This window comes from Dermacentor silvarum, chromosome 4 (assembly GCF_013339745.2).
Source record: "Dermacentor silvarum isolate Dsil-2018 chromosome 4, BIME_Dsil_1.4, whole genome shotgun sequence".
In the NCBI taxonomy this organism is placed as follows: domain Eukaryota; kingdom Metazoa; phylum Arthropoda; class Arachnida; order Ixodida; family Ixodidae; genus Dermacentor; species Dermacentor silvarum.
Window position 1 is genome coordinate 180,741,032 of NC_051157.2, and position 24,885 is coordinate 180,765,916.

The 24,885-nt window shown below is 46.5% G+C and overlaps 1 protein-coding gene across 2 annotated transcripts in view; it reads left to right on the plus strand.

Annotated features, from left to right (window-relative positions):
- LOC119450793 (protein SPT2 homolog) overlaps window positions 1-24,885 on the plus strand; it is a 52,953-nt gene that overhangs the window by 26,287 nt on the left and 1,781 nt on the right. For both annotated transcript variants that reach the window (XM_037714292.2, XM_049666245.1), the window contains 4 exons: window positions 10,744-11,109; window positions 14,868-15,018; window positions 15,580-15,718; window positions 20,928-20,999. In XM_037714292.2, the coding sequence (XP_037570220.1) occupies window positions 10,744-11,109; window positions 14,868-15,018; window positions 15,580-15,718; window positions 20,928-20,999 (728 nt within the window). The remainder of the gene's footprint in view (window positions 1-10,743; window positions 11,110-14,867; window positions 15,019-15,579; window positions 15,719-20,927; window positions 21,000-24,885) is intronic.

Sequence of the window (24,885 nt, forward strand, 5' to 3'; positions counted from 1 at the left end):
AAGTACCCGATTTACGCAGCTGAAATCCATAGCCACGCCTGGTCATCACGCGCCCGCGCGAGACTGCACGAGATCACCACAATCGCTGCAGTTTTCTGTGGTGTGTGTGTCCGGTCGAAATGGCTACGCTACGAAGGAGCGTAAGTTTCTCTCTCCGAGGAGAAGGCACACATGATCGCCGAGGCAGAAAGCGGAAGGAAAAAATTTTGCAGTTTCGCCCGAAAGGTGAAGCATCGATTGCGATAGCAGATTAGTAGACAGCTATATGAACTAAGGATAGTAGTTTTATAGGCCGTATAAACTTGTAAACATTCCCTTGCTAACTAAATTACCAAGCACGGTGCCACGCGCGTGGGTAAACATGAACACATCTCGCTCGATGACCGTGGAAACTCGGTGTCAACACGCTGGAATGAGAAGGCGTAGCAATAGCGGCAAGTGAATTGACCTCTGTGCCGTTTCTCGCTTCAACGCAAAACTAAATGTCGAAAGCACAGCACACACAACTCTACCGGCACTAGTTGCACTTTGCTCACATCGCAAATCGCTCTGAAGATGAGGCCCGCAGGGGCGCGCACTTTGTGCACGTCGCAGATTTCTTTCAAGATATGGCGGCCGCACTGAAGCTGCTGTCATCAACACGATGCCAACGTCTCGTCGTCTGGGGAAAATGACAACCCGATAGACACACCGACTCTGGCAACTGCTTTAAAAGTAATGGATCCTTTTGACCTCATTTTAGAAGTTAAGAGAGCCCACAACAGTGAAATTGCGATGGCTCTTTTAATGGACTGTGAGACTCACATAACGCCTTTGCTTGCCGTGAAGCGTAAGAAATCCAGGCCGACCGACTTCTGGAAATAAAACTTCCGGTATGCGCAAGCTTGCCAAGTTTGCCGACTTTGCCATAAATTTGCAATGAAATTGTGATAATTCAAACCGCTTCATTGCGATGGTGCATGTGCCGCAAAATGAGTGTTTCGTGATCAGCCGGGCATGCGCGTTGAGTTAGGCGTCGGCCGCAATGTACAAAAAATGCTGTAACAGCGGCGCGAAATGCGTTTTCTCGTGAAGCTGACACTTTATTGACCGCCTTTGGTACGTCTCAACCTTTGCCCCCAAGCCATCGCGAAGGTTTCCCGGACGATAGTTTCGGTTTCGTTCGGGGCTTTGCCGTTTGGCATACATATATATACATACTAATTTCGTGTCAACGAAGTTCCTCCGGAACGGAACTTTTCGCGTGTCCCATGAATTTCTTTGTAGTGGGACTTGACTGTATAAATTTTCTAATTGATGTCTTTACAGTAAAACCTCCTTCAGTCGGATTTCACGGGACCGAAAAAAAGTGTCCAAACTAACCGAATGTCGAATTATCAAGGTTACCAAGAACACAATAAGCAAATGCGTCTACGTCAACATGCTTTTATTTACTGAATGAATCAGCAAGTCCTGTTTCTAGTTTGCACAAAAGCAGTGCGGAAGCTGCAATTCTCCTTATCTCGTGACTGATTAGTGCTCGCAGCGACGAAGGCCTCGCAACTTTCTTCACAGCGCGGCCGCAGTGCCCGTCTTCATCTGAGACACCCTTTTCACTACCGTGCGCACGTCCCGATTTTTTTTTTGCCAGGGAGCTGACAAAAAAATAATCAAACTACTGTTTACTGCAGCTGCTGCAGATGAAACTGCAGTCGTTAACAATGTGATCATGGATAGCGACTACGCAGCTATGAAGGCACGCTGCTGACGGGGTGTTAAGTGTTGGTGGTGAATGCAAGGCTTTAAAGGCAGAAATAGGGACGCTGCTGTCATTGACGTACAATTACCGCTAATGACTATGGCGATAGGGACTGTGCCGCTTCGTTTCGGTTGGACACTAGCGGCGTTATTGCTCTTTTGCGTCGCACATCTACGGTGCTCGCCGAGCTCCGAGAGTTGTCCAAATTAACCGATGTGCGGCCAAATACGGCCAAATTAATGAGAGTTTGATTGCATTAAATAGGGCATACGCCTGCTGGGACCAGAAGACGATTCCGAATTATCCGATTTTCCAAATTAACGAGGGTCGAAATAATGAAGTTTTACTGTGACAGTTTTTGTTTTATAAGAACTTATATGCTAGAGTGGTGGAAAGCTGCTTGTGGAAAGCTGAGCATGGCAATGAAACATGCTAGAGTGGTGGGATCACTTGCTCAAATTTGCATTACAGATCAACACAGTTCCATGATTTCCTTAAATTACTTTACAGTCCTTATATTTAACATCACATGCACACTGCCATGTAGGACCACATAGTGTGGGGTCGAAATAATAGAATAATAATAAAAGTAAAGTCTAAATTAATAATCGGAGGCCATCCTTACTGCAAGCACATTTTGTGGATTGTAGTAAAACAAATGGGATCAAAATCCGCCCAGCCGTTATCATGCTATGTTTTCCACAAGCAAGGTGGCAGACACCAAAAAATTCAGAGCCCTTGCACTACTGTAAAGATGGAAGCCAGCGAAGCTGTTACTGTGGTGGGTCTGCTGTAGTGAATGTTGCCCCCACGATGACAATGAGCGTATCGTCGTTGGGCATCACCCAACCGAACATGTCTATCGTGAATGTTTCGATGTCTTCCGTAGGCGTTGCAGGAGAAATGTACACTGTTGCGATCACCGTACCGTCAAAGTGTTTTATTAAAGACGGCTACACCAATTGCGGCACGCGCACAAGCGCTAACGCGCTCACGTGGTCACCAGGGTGACCTACGTCATGTTATGAAGAAACAAACGTAAGAGCCAGCGAAAAATTCAGTAAAATTCACACTTTTTTATCCTAAGTTTGAAAACGCTGCCAACCCAGCGTTTTCATATGACTCCACGAGGTGGCGTGATGTGTTTGAAATTGTTGTACCCTGCACTTCCGGTTTTCTACAGACGTAATCTCCTGGAACCTAGCCTACAACAGCTTCACTGTAAAACACTTTTGAGAAAATGGGCCGCAAAGATGTGGGAGCAGCTGACCCACACAAAAATATAGCAGCACTGTAATACTTTGTGTTCTTATCAGTGGGCAACCTTTTGGGCCTCTGCTCTTTCATTTGGCAAGGTTGCCTTCCTCATTCGCCACAGATGTTTTTCTACAGCCCCACGGAATGCAAGGACAGCAGGCTGTATGCCCAACGTAGGGCCCGCTGGACACTTGTGCTATTTTTGCGAATGCGAAATGTGTCGCCAGGGAGCCTAAATACAGTTGAACCTGGTATATTTAATTATTGTCTTTATCGACCACATTAATTATCACCTTGAAAATCATGTGTGAAAATATAGAAAGATTTACTCTTGTATCAAACTCCCGTTCACTGCCATATTCTATATCGAACACTGCGCCGCACCCTTGCAACTGGGCTTCTCCTAACAGGATCATGGTCACTTCACACTCTCGAAAAATATTTATCTGTTGCAAACGCTTATGCATTTTAATTACTGGGACTTTTTTTGCACAATAAAATACACGTAATTATAACGGGACCACAGCGATAGTTTGAATAAACTGGAAGTCCGCATTAAGTGGGTTTGAATTAATGAGATTGCACTGTATTTGCAATTTAACAAAGTTTTTCACTGCAAGTACGACTTTGTTATATCGAGGTCTCACTGGGTATTTGGCAGCCTATTGGTATGCAAACTGGTGTTTACTCACATTTCGAAGTTGAACTGCTGAACATGCGGTCACCTGTTGTTTACCAAGTTCTTTACAGAGTGCTCCTTGCACTTCTAGGTTACTTGCTTCACTCCATTAATGTTAATGTTCTTGCACCACAAAACACTAATGTTAATGACGTAAAAGCAGCTCAACGCACTGAAGTGCAAGAAGAAAATAGGTTGTGTGGTTAGAGGACAGAAGTACAAACACAGGTGCTGACTACCAATTGAATTTTATTGGTCAAAGAATGTACATAAAGGAACGTAAAAAAGTGAGAGGGTAATCGGAACACGGTATCACAGAGAGATAGCAACATCGGCAGGTCCAAGAAGACAGTGGCATCATTTGAAATTACATACTATTTCGGGGGAAAAGTAATGAAATTATGGGGTTTTACGAGCCAAAACCATGATCTGTTTATGAGGCACGCCGTAGTGGGGGACTCCGGAATAATTTAGACCACCTGGGGCTCTTTAATGTGCACTTAAATCTAAGTACACGGATGTTTTTGCATTTCACCCAGGGGAAAAGTAAAGAGGACCAATAAGTGCTATGTTATGCTTTTACATTATAAACTTCAACCAGCTTGCCCAAATCACTGTCCTCTTCTAGGCTGCATTGCTGCATTGCGTTTGTGTAAGAGCTGACTTTTGAGTGGTACAACTCAGGTAGTGCCATGGGCAAACATACCTGAAGGTAGTGCACTACCCAGCTGCTCTGCTGTTTGCTATAGCTTGCAATGAACATCGACTCTTCGTTGTCACGGTCATGCATCGGAACTGTTTCCTGGGTTGCTTATGAAATATTTTAGGTGGTGGACGATTTACCATTGATCTATCTTACATTATGAACAGAACTATTTTCTCATTGTTCTCATGCTTTCACATGCTAATTCAATTTTTGAACCCAAATCAAAGAAAGTGTTACTTTCGTAGCTCGTGAGAGGCGATTCCCACATCACTATGCATTTCAATGCATGCATTATTAGCGTGCATGCTAACAGTAAGTGTTTGTTGCAAACACTAGGCAGTGAAACCTCGATATAACAAAGTTGGGCAAATCGACGATTTGCTTCATTACATCGAATTTTGTTGCATTGAAATTTTACTTTTTATGCAAATAATTACAGTTGCCAATGGATTGTTCTGGCACGGAAGGGGCCGTAAATATTCCGAATTATCGGGCAATAGGAAAGAGCAAATTTGAATGAAAAAATCATTCATTTTGTTGAATTTGAAAGTTGGCGACGAAAGATACGGTTTCATGTTGTGGCGATGATATCTTCACATCAACAATACGAAGCGAAGCCAGCCATGCTTTTGCCTCCACTTTGCCACTGCGGCTGATAGTGTCGCCCACAGTGGTATGACGCTATCATAGAATGTGCCCGCAGCAGGGAGTGAATGCTTCATCTGCCTCTTGGTTCAATGCGTTTCCGAAACTCCAGATTGCGCAACCTCCAGTAGTAAACACTCAGGAAGACGGTGCACATGATGCCACGTCACCTCGGCATGCCCACTCTTTGCAAATGCAGCACATTACTTCTTCTAAAACAGGGTGCGGTGGCTGCGGATGCGCTCAGCCCCACTAACAGCCATGCACAGCTACAGCCGTGCTAGAAAAGGAGACGTGCGCAACCGGGCCCCCCATTCCTCCTCCGTACACGCTTGATCACGTTACCACGAGCTTGCTCCTCCTTTCCCTTGTGGGAAGATAGTGCTCATCGAGGCCACCTTCCTTCTCGGCTCACCCTCACACGCTTTCACCCGCACCCAAAGCATACAGCACTTGGGGCGTGATACATCTTATTGCACAAAGAGCGATGGAACAAAAAATGTTAGGCCTAGCGTTAAGAGATGGGAAGAAAGCGGTGTGGATCAGAGAGCAAACAGGGATAACCGATATTCTAGATGACATTAAGCAAAAAAAATGGAGCTGGGCAGGCCATCTAATGCGTAGGAAGGATAACCGGTGGACCACTAGAGTTGCAGAATGGATACCAAGAGAAGGGAAGCCAGTCGAGGACGGCAAAAAATTAGCTGGGGTGATGAAGTTAGGAAATTTGCAGGCGCAAGTTGGAATCAGCTAGCGCAAGACAGGGCTAATTGGAGATCACAGGGAGAGGCCTTCGGCCTGCAGTGGACATAAATATGGGCTGATGATGATATCTTATTGCACTTAGACTTCATAGGGAGCATGCCACTTCAGGGCTCGCTCTTGGTTGCGTTCAGCGTGATTTGAGATGTGCGCTCGCAAGCAGCCACTTGCAATTCATCCATTTGATGATCTGTGTCCACGGAAGTTTCCATTTATTATTTTATCTCGGTATTCCTTCGCGACGGCAGTGACATTTTGTTATATTAAAATCGTGTACACACACACTTCGTTATATTGAGGTTCTAAATACATGGTGTTCTATAAACCAGAAGTTATAAAAGACGAGGTACAGTTAAATCTGGATATAACGAAATTGACAAATTCCCTAAAAACTTCGTTATAAAGAGGATTTCGTTATATGCAGGTTCGGCACGAAAATTTGAAAAATAAACGTTTACCGTATGTACTATCGCTCAAGATTTACCCCCAATACACTAAAGTTGCGATGAACAAAAAAGTCCCAGTTTCGCCCAAAAGACAAAGCTCTTTGCGATTGCGACAGCAAATTAGCAGGCAGCTATATGAAGTAAGGATAGTATAGTCAAACCTCGTTAATACGTACCCGCTTAATGCATAATTGCGGTTTAAAGTAGTCGCGAAGATTCCCCCACCCAGCCCCCATTTAACCCCATGTATTGGCTGACCGCTTAAGCCGTAGTCGCTCATTGCCCACCAAACGGTTAGTACGTGCTGTTTTTTTTTTTTTTCTTTTTTGTTTTTATTCTACATGCACAGGCACAAAATCGGCAAAATCTCATGTGCGTAGACGTTCGATACTCGAGTTGCGACGCCCGGACGACAGTCGCCAGCGATAGTGAACTTACAACATGGCCACCATGGCGTATTTTCTGCCGATTGCCGAGCACAAAAGCATGGCCTTCGAGATAAGTTCCCGGTAACGCGGAGAAGCTGCCGGTAGGGGGTGCGAATTCGCTGTCGCCGTCGGAGTAGTAATAGGTAGATAGCAAAATGACGATGTTGTCAGCTAGCGACTTCCGGTACGAGGGTTAGCGCTTCTGTTGCTTCGTTCAGCCTTGTCAGCAGTTTCTGCAGTTGCGATTTCCCGCTGTTCGTGAAGAAAACACGCTTCAGCAACGTGATTATGGTTGGCTGCTCGGCATTAGGGCGCGCGAACTCTTCCGTGAAAGGGGAAAAAATGTTTCATTTTCCGTGGAACGAAGCGCACAGACGTAAATGAACAGTTCCCGTCAAACAAGCGACCGTGAACGGCGAGCTCTGGGTACCGAACGTAGGAGCCAGAATATGTGAAGATCATTTCATCACAGGCAAGTGTTTTGGCGAATAACTTCGTTGACTAACGTTCTAGTACAAATACCCCCTTTTTTAACAATCAGTTAAATACACTCAGGTGCACCCAGCAACGATCCTCAGCACATTGATCATGTGCCTTCTTCATTCCGGTACAACGAAAAGGCAACTGAGGCTGCACGAAAGAGGGAGGAGAGGTATCGTCGAAATAATTCGTGCACTTTTCAGATACTTAAATCAGTGCTTGCTCTCTGCAGTTATACACGACATGCGCCTCTTAAGAAAAAACGGGAGACTGCGAAGGCACAGCAACCGACGACATGGCGCGCGCTGGGCACCGCTGCAGACAAAACAGCGGACGAAGCGATCGACTGCACCGTTCGTTATGGGAAGCGTTACAAACAGCCACTTATTAGGTTGACTTACCACTTATTAAAAACTACTTCTTAAGTTAACGAACGTTTGTTTGCACTCGAAAAATGTTTGCGCTTGATAAACGTTATATGACTATTTGACGCGAGACAAAAACGTTAGGTCATGAAGTGCCTGCCACCTAAAAATACACGAGTCTAAGCGCGCCAACATAAGTACGAAGGAGCAATAGCTCACACCTACGTTTTGGAACTGCCCAGCGGTGCTTGCATCGTGGTTTTTCACCAAAGTTACGCAGTATATAAAGGTCGACAAAGCGCGTGAAGCATGGGCATCAAGTGACGGCGGCATTGACGGCGTCGTCTGCTCGAACCGGAAGTTGTAGCAGAATACGCCGTACCCCACAATCCCTTGCGATAACCGAGATTTTGCTATCCACCTATTGCGCAGAAGCAAATTTTATTGCGAAGCGCATTTGTGCCGTCCCTGTGAACGTCGCTTTGAGGTTCCGTGTAAAGTCCAAACACGGCAACATCGTCGCCGCGCGCCTTACGCTGTGTGTGCGAGTGAAAGCTTGCAGGGGTTAGCCGACCCAATCTCGTGCGCGCGAGGGAGAAGAGAGGGAGGGGGGGGGGGGGCGGAAGCGCGCTACCGCGCTGCGCTAGGCACGGCGGGGAGAGGCGAGAAAGGGAGGCGTTTACTTCGGCGGCGGCCGCCGTATCTTGAAAGCGATCTGCAATGTGGAACAAGTGTGCGCCTGTGCGGGCTTATCTTCAAAGCGAACTGCAGACAAGGTCAATATCTCGCGTTTCTTCGTCGAAGCACTCATCCTTCGAATGTCACATGGTGCTTGCATCGTGGTGAAAAACCACGATGCAAGCACCGCTGGGCAGTTCCAAAACGTAGGTGTGAGCTATTGCTCCTTCGTACTTATGTTGGCGCGCTTAGACTGGATGCGTGGACGTGTGTCGTTTCGCACAAGCGCGAGGCGTCGGAAACGTAGAGCGAGCGACACGATGGCGTCGTAGCGTCGTTGAGTGTCACCTAGTGACAAGTTAGTAAAGTGAAGCGCAGAGACTTGCGCAGGTAACCAGAGAGTGACGCAGCCAGCGCGTTGAAAAAAAAAACTTTTATTTTTATTTTCCCCTTTGGCGACATCAACAGGAAAAGGGCGAGTGCCGGCTTGGCGGGCTGGGCCAGCTGCAGCAAGCGGCGGGGTCAGGTTTGAATGAAGGGAAGGGGAAAGGTCACGCCCGCGGCGGCAAGATCGCTGGGTAGAGGGATGCAGGCCCGCCTCGCGCACGCTCGCACGCACGCACACGTGGGCTCGCTCTTGCGCCGTGAATTCGAGCACGCCAAGCCCGCCGCCGCCGCTTCGCATTCCGTCGCGGCGGAGAAGGTGCTTCTGGTTGCTGCTCGCGCAAAAATGACAAAATTTGGGGCGAAATCCCTCGGTTGTCGGCGGGGAACATTCGTTATTTCGAGGGGGTCTCCCGCTGCCACTTCGTTATGTAGAGGTCTCAAATACATGTGCTTCTATGGAGTCACGGCGGGGAATACAAAAACTTCGTTATATCCAGGAATTTGTTATATGGAGGTTCGTTATAAGCAGGTTTAACTGTACTTCATTATACCGAGAATTTCGTTACAATTAAGTTTGTTCTATTGAGGTTTAATTGTATACAGTGTAACCCGGATATATCGAACCGACATATAACAAATTATTGTGTATATGCAACAGCTGCCGCAGCCGTGGCTTAGTGGTAGAGCGCCCGCCTCGGCGGCGGGAGGCTATGGGTTCGATTCCCACCGCCGCCGGGCACCCACTGGTTCAAATGGGTACAAGCGTGCCCCGGCCTGGCGTTTGGCTTTCTTCAGGGGTGATGCGCTTGGGAAAGGAGCCTGCGCCCTGAATTCCCATCGAAACCAACGTGAGCACGGATAAAAAAGTGATGTCCCCCTGAAAATTTCTCTATAAAATGTTTATTTTGTACTATATTGAATTACCTATACAGTCAAACCTCGATATAACGAAGTTGTACTTGCAGCATAAACTTTGTTACATCGAGAATTTCATTATATCGAGGTTTCGTTAATTTAATAGAACCAAGATGGGGAAATAAAAATAGTTCGTTATATCGAGGTTTGACTGGATATCAAACTTTTTTGTGATCCCCTTCAGATTCGATATATCCGTGTTCGACTGTATGCACTACTTGACAGCGCAGCTACAGAACGCCCTGTGGCCTCCACAGGGCTGCGGGGAAATACTGAGATGGAGTGTAGGCAGTGACAGTGTCAGCACAAGTGGCAGTCACTGGATTGAATGAGGCTGCTTGTCATTGGCTCCTTTATATGAAGCATAATTTATTTGATTTATTTATTCAAAATACCTTACAGACCATTGAAGGGCATTGAGTAAGGGGGGCAACAGTAATTACAAGTAAAAATAAAAAATAAAGATACAGACGAAAAAGAAATTGCAGGTTCCATATCAAATGTCGCAATATTGTCGCAAATTTAGATGTGCTGCCTGCATCGCTTACACCTGTTATGACGGGCCTATCACACTAGTGGCTAGAATACTTGTACTATGAGCACGTCTTGCTTGAGTTGAAGCTAGACACTGATGTCAGACAAATCACTGAATGGGCAAGAAGTACGAGAACAAAATACACACATGACACTATGCGCATTGTATGCTTACAAAACTGTTCATGTGTTTTAATATGCGCAAGGTTGTGTTGGAATGGAACGTAGCTAGGGCACACTGCATGTGGCAGCATTGACAGCAATTTTGACCACTTAGGTCTCTCGCTGCGCACCGAAAGTTACATAAATGAGCTTTTCTTGTGGTGGCCTAATTTATAGGGGGGGGGGGTAGATGCGGCCATCGTGGCCGCAATTGAAGCCACAACCTCGGTAGCATTACACCATAACCACTGTAGTTGGTTGCTCGGCAGAACATGGCAGACTCTGTGGTTGGTTGGGGATTTGGTGGCATTGTACCTTCCAGGTCAAGGTCCTGCGGCCATCTGCCCCGTAATAGCCAAGGATGTGCGTGTTTATAGACAGAAGCTTCAAGCAGTGACGCGAATGACCTCAGCATGCGAAACCTGTCCCTTGATTCTTGTTATGCTACAGACGAGATGGTTTTATGGAGAGGAGACTTATGATTATCTTCCAGCCTTAAAACGGAGGAAGCCAGAATCTTGTATAGACGAAGGGCTGTTCCCTACCCCCTTTGTTTTGCAGAATGGCAGCCGAGCACCGGATGCCCGTTCTTCGGTCTCCAAGAAGCCGGCCTCCTCGTCGAAGTCGAGAGTCGAAGATGAGGCGGACGAAGGAGACACCTTCTACGCATACTCGCACAAGCCCAAGGCTCCGCTGCCCAAGGGCTCCTCTTCAGCATCATCATCATCGCAGTTGTCGAAGAAGCCATCGTCATCTTCCAGCGCAGCCGATGTCAAACGCAGCTCCTCGGGTTCCACCTCCCACAGCCACAAGTCGTCGCACAGCAGGGACGACAGTCGCACATCAACGCACAAGTCGGCCGTTCCAAGCCGTGCACGAGAGGAGGCGCGTCGGAAAGGCGAGGAGAAGTCGGCGAGTAACTCACGGGTGAGCATCGGGATTTCTTTTCCATTTAGGTGACTGTTCTGTTAAATGGGTACCACTTCTGGAGTGTGTACTGATCCAGTGATAAAGAGAGTGGAAATAGAAGTGACAAGAGGGTCACGTCCTGTCACCATTATTTCCACTTCCCATCATTGGCACACGCATTGATAAGATGGTAGCATAAAAGAAGTTTGGTATCTGGAAATGCTGATTGCTACAGTAAGGGTGAAAAAATATTCCATAGGTTCACTTGTGTTGTCATAAGTGTTAGTCAATATTTATGCATGCACCTTTTGTTTGTCGGATCGGACTGTATTTTAGAAGTAGTAGGGGTTCACATTTTTCAGTTGTATCCATATGATATCTTTTATGTGAATTCCACTTGGCACTTGCATATTTGAACAGCAGGTGCTCTAAGTTTATACAGTCGAATCTCATTAATTTGAACACACTTAATTCGAACTTCCGGTTTATTCGAACTGGCACTGTGGTCCCGTCAAAGTTATGTGTATTCCAATGGGCGAAAACGCCTTGTAATTCGAACGCTAAAGCATTGAAATGGTTAATTCGAACATACCGCGCACTGACAATGCTCTCAGCAGTGCACCAAATCACGTGGTGGTGCCTCCGACCGGCTTTGTTCCGTCTCCGCCATAGAGCAAAAGCTTAGCCGAGACTCCCTCAATGCCGCGCGGAGAAAAAAAACTGTCGCAGTTTCGCCCGAAAGGCGAAGCATCAATTGTGATAGCAAATTAGTAGAGAGCTATTCGGAGTAGGGATAATAGTTTTATCGGCTGCATAAACTCGGACACATTCGCTTACCACCTGAATTAACAGGCATGGTGTCAGCGCGCGCAAGCAAACATGAATAGACCACACTGAATGACTGCAGACAACAACTGTCAAAACGCTGGCAGCAAGCACAGCCAGCGTTTTGACCTTCGCCGCAGCGGGCGAAGGTTCAAGCGGTCTATCGCTTCAACGGAAACTGAGCGGCGAATACACATCACATACAAAGGTCAGAGCCGCGTGGAGATAAGAGAAGGTGCGGGCGACCGCCAAAGCCGAGCAAAGTACGAGCGCAGTTGTTGGCAGAGTAGAAGCTGCACCCCCCCCCCCCTCCTCCCGCGCTGCCTTCCCGCTTTCGCGTGGGAGATTGAATGGTAAGTGCCCCTTGCGCTCGGTTGCAAGATACGCCTTTGGTGCCGGTGTACAGCGTCGCCCTGCCTCCCTCCCTCCCATACCCCCACGGCCTTTCGCGCGACGGTTGCATTTGCTTTCCGCCGTGCGTTCGCTCTCCGTGATAGCGCGCGTCCCCCACGCGCTTTTGCTTGCGCATACGGTGCGCGACGACACTGACGCCGATGGCAGAAATCCTGTTGAAGTGTCTATATAATTGCTACCGCAATAAAAGAAAGAGAGAGAGAAAAAGGAAAAGTACCGCGGCAGAAATTTCACTCTCAAATGGCAAGGTCGCCGTTTCTGTGTTGCGCCAGAACACGTGTGAACGTGCCAACATCTGGGGCTGCGGCGCAGAGGGAAGCAACGGCGTAGACCCAGTCCGGCCAGCGAAACTGCCCACGCCGGCCAACGCTTGCTTCAGCGCCAGCAAACGAAACATTAGGGAGCGGGCTAAGCTGGCGCCGGCACGGAGGCAGGCGCGCACTGAGACAGTCGAAGGTGAGGTAGCTGCGAGTGAGTTGAGAGGGAGCGCGAGGGGAGCCACTGAAGCTACGGGATTGTAAAGGCCAAATCCGCTTCCCTGCCGCCCTCCTCCCTCACCTTCGACGCTCCCCGCGTGCGCCCGTCGCTGTGCCGGTGCCGCCCGCTCCCTGAAGTTTCGTTTTCTGCCGTTATCAGGAAGCGAGCGTTGGCCGGCGTGGGCGGTTTCGTGGTCCTCGCTCGCTATGTACCTAAATACATAATTAGCCTCAAGTAATTAATCAACTTCTCAAATATCATTGGATTAAAAGTGTAAATTAGAAAATTGTAGAGCAGCATGAAAAACTCTTGATACAGCTTTCTTTTGCTCAATACGTGCTACATGAATTGTTTTTCCGAGCATTAAATAAGCCCGCGATGACACGCAAAATTGCTGCGCCACTCGCCGCTCGAGGCACTTTGCATATATTCGCAGGCTTCTTTCACGCTCGGAAAAACACTTTTATGTAGCACGTATTGAGCAACATAAAGCTGTATTGGGAGTTTTTCATGCTACTTTACAATTTTATGATTTACACTTTTAATCCAATAATATTTGAGAAGTTTATTAATAAATTAAGACTAATTATGTATTTACGCAGAATGCACAAAATAATCTGAGTATCTCCAAGCGACGGCAAACAGCATTACCTTGCTTCTGTGCAGCTACATGGCATTAGCATATTTTTAAGTCTTGGTGCATGATAGTCGGGTAACCCTGTATAAGCTATGCACTTCCTTGGAGAAAGTTACAGTCGTATTGCATGCTGGCCCACCCCCAAACTTCATTTTGCTCCTCCCTACTAGAAGCTTCCCCATGCGTTTTCTATGCAACCCTATGTATCCCTATGGGTATTCCCTCTGATCAATTTTTTAAATTGTTCCTTATCTCTTATAAAGCTACCGATCATCTACATTTATATTATAATGATTAAACATTTTAGTTCGCAAATTACGTATTTTTGTGCCGATAGTACAAGGCATTACACTTTTCGCTTGACGGACCTGTGGTACTCGCCAAAGAATGTTTACACAATAAATGTAGCGCTTAGCTGTCGACTTGTAGCCCCTTGTTCAACCCGGTGCAAAACACGTCAGCATATCGCATGCTCGACACAAGCCAGGCTTCATACCTCCGCAGACCAGCGCGAGCACTCAAACCTCCGAACGAACTTCTGCAGCACGCAACAAATTCACAGCACCACAACAACCACATGGGACGCAGCCGCAGCAAAGGCGCGCAACGGGAAGCGCTGCCGGTAGCGTGACTCGATCGCAGCGCCGTTAGTTCTCGTGACCGCCACGGAGCCCATGTTTTCAGTGGAGCTGTGAAACTGAGTTGGTTCTATTAACGTTGGCAGTGATTGCAGGAATGTAGAGAGCCAGCATGTCGAGACGTCATGACAGATCCACCTCCTGGGTACGGAAACTGGTTCATAGAAACATGTATTACAGTAAACTATTAAGAGCGCTCTCGCACTTCACAGCATCTTTTCTAGGGTTTAGATGGCATGGACTTTGACTTCATTCAGGGGCCCTGTCACGCCTCTTCAGAGGCTTTTCATCTGCGTACTCGCCATTGCTGTACTTTTGTAAGGAGTTATGATGGAAGTAAATTTGTATTTGCATTTGATGCAATGTAATCACAAGTCAGAAATGTCATGTCAGTGCAGCTTTACACGTTCACTGTGGTGGCACGATTTGAAGACTCAAGTCCCATACATGATGACTCACTGGTGGGCCACTTATTTCACTGGTGCGTCGTGACCCACCAGTGAGTCACCCAGGGAGCTGTGATCCTTTGAAACTTCCTAGAAGAGAGAGATGGCAGCACAGTGTGTCAGATCAGAAGCAACAAGAATTTTTCCTTGTCCGTTGATTTCTAGCAAAGATGTTGCTTTGTGCACTGCGGGAAAGCTCTGCACAGCCACACAGGGGGAATTACTGCCATGACCCACCCGTGAACCACGCTACAGTGAACGAGTGAAGGTGCTTTTAAGTTTGATGACTGCGTGCCCGGTTTCTGTGCAACAGCATTTCTCCCTGTGTGTTGCCTGCAGCTGAGCGAGGAGGAGCTGGCACGGCGCAAGGAGCAGGCGTTGCGCATCAAGCGCCAGCTGGAGGAGAAGCGCAAAGAGACGACGCAGCCCGCGCCAAAGACCAAGAAGCTGGAGGAACAGTACGAGGACCTCTACCGGCGGCTGCAGGGCGGTCAGTGTGCTGGCTCTCTCTCTTGCTTGGCCTCGCCTCATCTCTTGCGTGGAGCAGCATTTCTAGATTACTGTGGCATAAGGCTGGCCTTTGAAGGAACTGTTTCTACCCAAACAGCTGTTGTCGACCGTTGCCGACAATAGTTGTTTCATACTTAGCAGATAATGCTGCTAAAGCTATGCAAGTGGTGCACTCGTAGAAGTCTCACCTTCTTCAGTACAGTTGCTTTTGATCTACGACGCTTTCTACAGGATAACTACTTCACGTGTTACAACTATAGTCGAGCTTCATTATAAGGAAGTCGCATCGGGCATGAAAATACCTTCCTTATAACCGATGTTCGTTATAAGCATGCATGCAGACAAAGGCAAGAAAAAAAAATTGCGATCTGGCCTATGCAAGTAAAATTGCAATTGCACACACAGCGCCTGAAGGGAATACTTGTGCAAATACGCCAATGCCTTGAGTTCAGTCCAGCTTTTTGGGAGGGCCGGCCATTCACCATCTGTGGATGTCATTGCATGACTGTAAAAATGCCTATTGTGTTTTTTGTATCTGCAGTCCAGTACATAGATTCCGAAGAAGAGGAAGACGAGTACGAGGATGAAGAAGATGAGATGGATGACTTTATCGATGACACACCGCAAGATATCGACTACTCCAAGCATATCCGTGAGATCTTTGGCTACGATAAAAACATGTGAGTGCACCATTTTCTCCTTCAACCCTCGGTCATACATTGGGTTTGGTCAAACTGGCTGGCCAGTGCAGTAAACAAAATAAGAAAAAAAAAAGAGCTGATGCTCACAACATTTGTAACATTAAAATGAAATATCTTCGCGTTTACAAGAAATATTTGAAAGTCCAATTCAAGTAACGACTGTGTAAATTGAGGTGGTAATACTGCCATAGTACAGTGGAATCTCGATGATACGAATCTCACGGGGTCATGAAAAAAATTCGTATTAGCCGAAATTCGTGGCATCGAAACACAATTAAAACAAGCTAAATTAAAGAGTCAAGAGGTGAACTCACTCAGGCACACGTACGTAAAAAGCATTTACAGTATAGACCACTTATAACGTAACCATTTATAATGCAGAACTGGCTACAACGCGGCCTTTTCCGACTCCTGTTTACCCTCCCATAGAACTCCATGTATACGCATACCGCTTACAGTGCAGCTGCGTGAGACGAAATTGCGGCTTCCGCGGGAAAATCTCGCCGACAATGGCGGTAGCGAGCACGAGGTGTGCCCACCAATGGAAGAGGAGATCAACGAATGCGATGCGGAGGAGGAGCATGAGACGTGGAGCACGAGTCCAAGGGCGATAAAGTCGTCACCGCCCGCCGTATGTGCGAGTGAAAGGGCGCACGCCTTCACGGACAGCGAACGCACAGCGGAGAGCAAACGTGACTTCCGTTGCGCGAAAGGCTGTGGGGGTATGGGAGGAAGGGGGGGCGACGCTGTGCTGCGGCGCCAAATGCATATATTGCAACCGAGCGCAAGGGTAACTGGCTACGCAATCTCCCACCGAAAGGAGCAAAGCGGGAAGGTAGCGCGGGAGGGGGGGGAGTGGGGGGGGGGCTCCTACTCTGCCAACAAATGCGTTCTTGTACTTTGCGCCTGTGCCGGCTGTTGGTGTTGTCGCGCGCACCATATCTTGAAAGCGATCTCCACACAGCTCTGACCTTTGTATGTGCTGTGCTTACGCCGCTCAGTTTCCGTTGAAGCCATAGACCGCACGAACCTTCGCTTGCTGCGGCGGCCACGCGCGGCCGCCGCAGCGAGCAAAGAGACAAAAAGAAAAGCACAAAAGCAACAAAATCGCCACCGCTTCAAACTCTTCGCGCCCAGTCGCGGCTTCCGCGCTGTCCGGCGTCGCGTCCGCACCAAAAGAGAAAGGGAAACCACGCCTGACTGTGCGCTGTTCTCTTTCGCGGCCGTCGGTGGGGCAGCATTTATTCGTATCAACCGACGCGGGTTGAAAATCGATTCATAACAACCGTTCTCTAGCACGTTGCAAAGTAATGGGGCTCGGCCGGGACCTTGAAAAAATTCGTATCATCCGGAAATTCGTATTAGCCGTGATCGTATCATCGAGGTTCCACTGTATATGCTATAAGACCTGCCTGTATGGTAGAAGTTGGTGTTTGCTCATCATGGATGTCAGCTGCTGTACCTTTTACTCACATGATGAACACACTAGTGTAATGTATGCACCCCCATATTGGTGATACAAAAACCAGATCTTTCTCTCAAAACATTGCATCGTCTATGCTGCGCACAGCATCAAATGCGAGAGTGATGTAGTTAGTTGTGACTGGGTTAGTCGTTGTTGTCAAACTGCAGTGTGGTGCTACAGTGAAATCTCAATATAACAATGCATCGCGGGCCTCGCACGTCCCTGTCCCTTCCAGTTGCTTGCCTGCGTTCAAGGGGTGGAATTAACTAAACCAGATTCAATTGTTATAAGCACTAATGTGGCATGGGAGCATTATAGTAAGCGGTTCATTTTAATATAGAACACACATAATAGTTATTTGCAGTGTGGCAGCTGCTCATTGTTACATCCAAGTATTGCTAAAACCAGTAATCTTATAAGTGGGTTCAATTGTACTTCTTTATGTGTAATTAAAATATTTGAATGTTTGTCCCCTATTCTTTTTTCTGTCGAACCTAGTTATAACATTTATCAGTTATAACAATCTGACTTTCTTGAATATTGTTGCGTATAAGTGGGTTTGACTGTACAGAGAAAGCATGAATTTTTGCTCATTATTTCAAAAATGTTCGGTGTTTTGAAATTTGTAGCACAGTTGCCAGCTGATAATACGGACACCGGTAATTCAGAAATGCTTGATATTTCGGACAGCTCTGTAGCACTGCCACTAGCCCCACAGACTTATTGTATAAGGACGACGAAAATTTCGGGACACCTTACAGCATGCCATGCTATAACTCCGACTCCGACTGCACAACCGTGGGCTAATTTGTCCCCTGAGTCAAGCAGAAATAACAATATTTTCGTTTTGCTACATCGCCAGCATGGTCGTATTCGGCACCTCCTCAAAACCGAAACTAGCAAAGTCTAGGTGATCTTGTCGTCGCTGATGAAAATTCGGCGCATGCATTGACTGTACTTTCGTTTGTCTGTAGCGACAGCATGACAATGGGCTTGATATGGGTTGGGATTTTGTAACACTGCCTTGCGCTCAATTTTATGCCACTCTTATCATCCTCTGTTCATGGCAAGCTTATCCCATTGATAATAAGTGCGAAGCATCATTCTGACCACTGATAAAATGCGAAAAGCGTGATAAGGAATAGCGTAAAAGGCTTTGCTAGAAAATCACGGCCACAGAATTTTTAGACCAAGGACAAGTATGTGCGCACAGCAACATGTTGACAAACTTAGGCTGTATTCTTGGACAATAAGTTTCGAAGATAGTGTATTAACGCTCCCTCAATGGTAACGCACGCCCGTTTTCCGTGACCAAAAGACAGGGGGAAAAAAAATGTTTTACAGTACCGCGCACCTCATGATTTCGTACAGAAATACAACTTTCTCTCAATTGGAAAAACAAATATTTACTCCCAATGCACTAAAGTTGCGATGAATAAAAAAAAGTTGCAGTTTCCCCCGAAAGGCGAAGCATTGATTGCGATAGCAAATTAGTAGACAACTATACGAAGTAAGGATGGTAGTTTTATTGGCCGTATAAACTTGTGAACATTCTCTTACTAACTAAATTGACAAGCATGGTGTCACGCGCGCACAAGCAAACATGAACACATTTCACTCGATGACCGCGGAAACTCGTTGTCAAAACGCTGGAGTGACGAAGTGCGGCAGCAGCGGTGAGCGAATTGATATTCGTGATAGCACGCCTCCCGCTTCAACGCGAACTATAAGCGGCGAAAATGCAGCGCACGGTGGGCTCTCTCCATGTCGCAGACCGCGTTCGAGATAGGGCCAAGGCGATCGTATCACCGAAGTTGATCGTCACAGAATACGTCCTGCTTTGGTCCACTGAAACCCTTCCGTGTTGCTTTGCTGGCGAAAATCCTCTCCTTCTGTTTTCTCCATTTCCGCACGCAAGTTTTGGGTTCTAGGAACGCCGTGATGCGGCCCGATTTCCGTCCGTCTCCGCACCCATGATAAATTTCCTTTTAAATGCGGTATCGTGATGAACGCAGCACTTCATGCTGACAGAACAAACGCAGAAAACGGGAAGACAGACGGTAGACGTACTACTACGCACTACCTATCACTACGCACTACCACACGTATACAGCACATGGAGGAAGCTACGGCAGCTGGCATGGAGTGGCAGCTACCATGGCAGCTATGGCACCTAGGCTCGAAGCGCGTACGAGGTGGTCATTTTGAAATGCCGATGGCAATATGGTAATGCAGATTTATGGTCGTGCTCGATTCTAATGTGCACACAATTTTTGGACCCGTTTCATTAGAAAAAAGTGCACGTTAGATTTGAGTAAATACGGTACTTTCATTTTCGCGATATTTCGCGTGACTAACATTGGACACATAGACGGGCTGCAGGGTTTCCACACAGTGATAACATAGCGTGCTTGGCACTGTGCCAAGAATGCCGTCGCTCGTAGTGGATGCGTCTCGCATTAGTCATGCAAAATTGAAGGTATCCCAAAAAAATGGCGATCCAAAAATACGGCACATCATTTATGGTCTATTGTGGAATAAGGTCACCTATTTTTAGGGCGAATTCGTTATATCGTGCTCCAGATTATTCGGACTTCTTGGTGGTCCCCTTCAAATCCGAATTATCGGTCTACGACTGTACCGAAATATTTTTACATCGAAACATAGGCTTCCTGGCTGGGAATTTTTCAAATTTTCGTTTATCTGCAAAAAATGGAAAAAAATTGTGGATATGAAGCTTGTAGTAACGAGATTTCAGTGTGGATAGCTTGACTTACTAATTTAGGTGCATGTCAAGAAACCCCAGGCGGTAAAAATTAGTGGAGAGTCCTCCACAATTATGCCAATCATAACCATGTGTGCATGTTCGGGACGTCAATTCCCACAATTCAGTTTCATTTAATTGAAGCCTATGTAAATACTGCCAAATCACATTGTTTCAGGATCGAAAGGATGGAGAAACACAAAAGAAAAGGCTTTTTCGTTTGTGTTGTAGCTTCCAAGTGCATGGCCAGGAATCAAAGTTTCGATGTTTAATCACATTCATTTTGCAAGATCTGCCTTGAAGAACACTGCTGCTGTCTGAACTCTGTATTTAACTTGCCGAGTCCAAATGAATTCGCGTGTTCCGGCAGCCAACTAAACTTTCATATACAGTATTAGGTTCACGTATGCTAGCCATAACTGGTAGTACCACCCTTTCCAATACGCTCAAATTGTGGCATCCAGACTGGAAATTTCTGCGTGTAATGCACATGGCGTGCTGGTGGAGATGCCATCCCTGACAGATTATGATGAGCTGCAGTCCCATTTAATTTGGCCACATTTTTATAGCCATGTTGTCCTTCACATTTTTCTTTCGTTAACCGTCTGCACGCTGCGCGCTTCATGTTTGACGTGTTTAATCCTTGCATTACTGAGGCACCAGTACAAGTGTGTGTCAGGGGTGCTTTAATTTGGCTTTTGGAACCGGTGTTTTTACCTTCAGCACTGTGAAATGTTTGCTTTATATGTAACTTTGCATAACAGATGCAATACCCAATTTTACATGAGTTTCTCGCGGATGCGAAAGTGTGTCTATTATTTGAGTAAAATATGGAACCTTGGGCCGGTCCCAGATTCCTCACTGCTTTGCTTATCTGCTTATTGTCCTTGGGCAGCATGGAATGCTTGCACCAATGGTCTTACGCATGCCTTCAGAGTTCTTTTCACCTTTTGTTTCAGGTTTGAGGATGATGAAGACGATGAAGCCATGGAGTCAAGCTACGCAGAACAGATGAAGGAGGAAGTTCGAAGGTGAGTACCTCAAGAGAAGTCTCGGGCATTTGGAAAAAGTGGGTCAGGTGGTCTACTTTGATGATAGCGAAACTTCGGAAGCAGTGTTTCGTATTTCACACCGTATTTGTGTGAGTGTCGATGGGAGGCTGCAATCGACCCTTGGGGCATCATATTGACTGCCGCTTGGGTCTGACAAAAAAAAAATAATATTTTCGACAAAGTATTTTGATGTTTCAGTTCATTTGAGTCATTATTGCGCATGGGCTGCATCACTTATATTTAGGCCTGTTTGAGAGGGTTAGCAACGTGGTCTTGTATTCATGTAATCTTGCTGATCAAATGTAACAAGGCAAAGCACTATGTCCTCTTCACATTCTTTAAAATTTCCTTCCTTGGCAAAGCAAGTCTCAGGCATAAGAGTGCCTGTTGGAAAAAGCGGGTCAGGTGGTGAGGAAACCTTGTGTACTGTAAATCAAACTTATTAACCAAGCCTGAATGCAGGGAAAGGACTTTGACTTGAACGTGTAGGGCATCAAGTGTTGATGATCTCAAATACTGATGAGCACTAATCAGGCTCTTCTGGGAAACAAGCACAGAAAATTGCCACAGGTTAGAGGGAGGACTGACTGCCTCTGAGACTGCCCATGATGCTATGCATGTATGGCTAAGGGTCATACTGAATGCAGGAAAAATACCAAACATCAGACAAGCTGTAAAGCAGCTACAAAATAAGTTATCAAAAATGAAGCACACTTGATGACAAAAAGTGTGACTACAAGTGTTTGCTCCATGCAGTGGAGTGCTGCAAGCCTGTGATCTTATGCAACACTTTTCGTACGTGAATGTGTACTTGTAAACAACAACAAAGAAGCATGGCTTTAAACTGCTGTCCAGTGACTAATGTTTTGTGATGAAGCCAACCGCACGCGGCCATTTTGAACTTCTGCATCAGATGAGTTGCTAGCACTGTCGTGTGCCACCGTATTTTGGCCTAATCACTAAAGAGTGAATAAAACTAGAAACTTGCAATTTGTAATTTGACGCATATTGTCACCGTAACAAAGTCGCATGTTGACATTTCCAGATTGCGTGAACTTGTGCATTTGTCCGAATGAAAAGCTCGCATTTTTTACCAAACGAACTAAAAGATATTGCGACCATTGCTTAGTGCAAGCTTGTGCTCTAACCAATGACAACCACTTTCGATAGTCCTTCCTTGGGGCTTTTGACAGCACCATCTCATAGCTTTTGCAGAAATACAGTGTTCTTTAGAAAACGTTATTTCAATTCAAACAACCCAATTTTTTAAGTAGATTTTTTTTTTCAATGAAAGGTTTTAGTTAATTGAGTTATTTTTGCATACACTGCATCACTTATATTTAGCCCTATTTGAGAGGGCTAGCGACTTAGTCCTGTATTCAGCTAATCTTGCTGACCAAAAGTAACAAGGCAAAGCACTATGTTTTCATTACATTCCTTAAAATTTCATTTTGTCTTTTGCATACAGTAGAACCCCGCTGTTACGTTTTTCACGGGACCGTAAAAAAAAAAAACGTAAGAGCCGGGAAACGCAAGAGCCAGGAAACAGGAAAAATTGAGAAATGGGAGTAGTGTTGAACTGCACACAATATTATTTTAATTCTTACGTGCGACAAAAAGTAGTTTCGCCCGACAGCCGAAGTATCGATTGCGATGAGCTATACAAAGTAAGAATAGTAGTTTTATCGCCTGTATAAACTTGTAAACATTCGGTTATTAACTAATTAACAAACACGGTGTCAGCGCCAACAGGCAAACATGAACACATCACACTCGATGAGCGCGGACACGCGCAGTTAAGCGCCGCTGCAGAAGCGAGCGAAGCGAGCGAAGTGACCTTCGTGCTGTTGTCTATCGCTTCAACCCAAACTGAGCGCCGAGAACACGCAGCACGCACAAAGCCACGAGCCGCCGACGCACCTACACTGCGTAGAATCTGCCCCCACGCAGATCGCTTTCAAGATACGGCCCGCGGGACCGCGCGCGCGCCGCCGCGCAGTATGATGCCAGAGCACAACGCTGCCCGCTACCCCCCCCCCCCCCCCCCCCCTCGCTCCCTCACTGGTGCCTCGAGCGCAACGGAAGGAGGCGCACTTCCTCCCTGCTTTTCTTTCGCACGCGAGACGCGGTCGTCGGCTCCCCTCGCACGCTTTCACTCGCACATTCAGCATACGGCCGCGCGGCTTCCCTCGCGAGCTTTCACTCGCACATACAGCATACGGCGCGCGGCGACGTATGCTGTATGTGCGAGTGAAAGCGTGCGAGGGGAGCTGACGACTGCGTCTCGCGCGAAAGAAAGCATATGGCGCGTGGCGACGGCGTTATCGCCCTTGGACTTTATACGGAACATCTATGAGCCAAAACCAATTTTAGGGCCGCAACGCGTCATAGACATCATCTTTAGATAGCAAAAGCGGATATCAAAGGCCATACTTTTGCTGGCGGAAACCGAAAATACGTAATAAATGTTGCCCCCAGCACTTTGGGCGGCCAATGCCATCGTCAAGCAACCAACCCAAGCGACACGAAAAGTCAAAATGGCGGCTCGGGCCGGCGCGGTGTGGCAGTTCGCAACGTATGATGCGGGAACGGTCCCGCAGTTGCGACGTAACAGCGGGGTTACCAATGCATTGGGTTCTATGGGAGCTGTGCCGGGACCGGCCGAAAACGACGAAACAGCCGGGAAAACGCAGCACCTGGGAACGTAACAGCGGGGTTCTACTGTATTACCAGCCTACATTTTGGGCAGGAGTGGGTCGAGAAGGAAAAATGCAATACAAGGATAAACAAACAATAGCAGGCAAGAAACGCAACAGCATATTGACATAGCAGAGCACATATGCCCATATATGAAAAATAAGAAAAATAAAACTAGATAAATGAAAAGCACTGGTGATCAGGTCCTAAATAACAGTATGCAATTCATGAGAACATCGAAGGCCCAAATGCCATGCTATTACCTTTAACCTTTTTTGACTGCCGGGCATTTTTGATGCATGCCAGAGGGTTTTTTCCTCGGTGTATCAAATTCAGTTTATAATGAAGCAACATGTCAGCAGACTGATTTCAAGCCGTATTTATTGGCCATATGTTGCTCATCATTTTACAAAAATTCTTGATCATAATCAAACAGAAATTATTATGCTAATTATTCAATTAATATATTAATAAAAAAATTGAATGTGGTTTATTTTATGAATGGGATCCTGCACATCAGAGTTCACAAGAACTTCTTGTATTTAGGTGTCACTAAAAAAAGTGCACAGGCTTCTTGCGCCAGTCCGTCGTGTTGAAAATTGAGATGCGTGCCATCCATGCAGCACCGACTCACAATCTACTTTCTCGCACCACCTTTCGCATACAAATTGAAGCTGCTATGAAATTTTAGTTTAACCATTTCTGTACAGCTGTTGTTGCCAGTATGTGGGAATTTCATAATCACAAACTATCTTGGGGAAGGCGAGGAGTGAGAAGGAATCATTGTATGCAGAGATGCCTGAACTAGATATCTCGAGTACAGCGCTTCAAGGGTTGAAGAAACAGAAACAGGTATGTCACACGTGCGTGGCTCTTGAAAGTAGAGGCAGCTCCAGATGCGATCTCGGCGTGATATGTGATAGCGCCTACTGTATAATCTTTTTCATCGCTTGTAAAAAGGTTCTGGTGACATGCTTTCAAATGCTATGGCATGTAAGGCGTTTTAGTTGTATGTATACTGGAAATAAAATTAATTTTTTGTACTGTTTGTTTCGCATGAGATTTTAGCTACGTTTTTATGGTGATAAGATCCCGTAGGCAGAGCAAGGCAGGCACAATTAACACAGTTTAATGACTTGCCATCGTGTTATGATAGTGTAAACAAAGC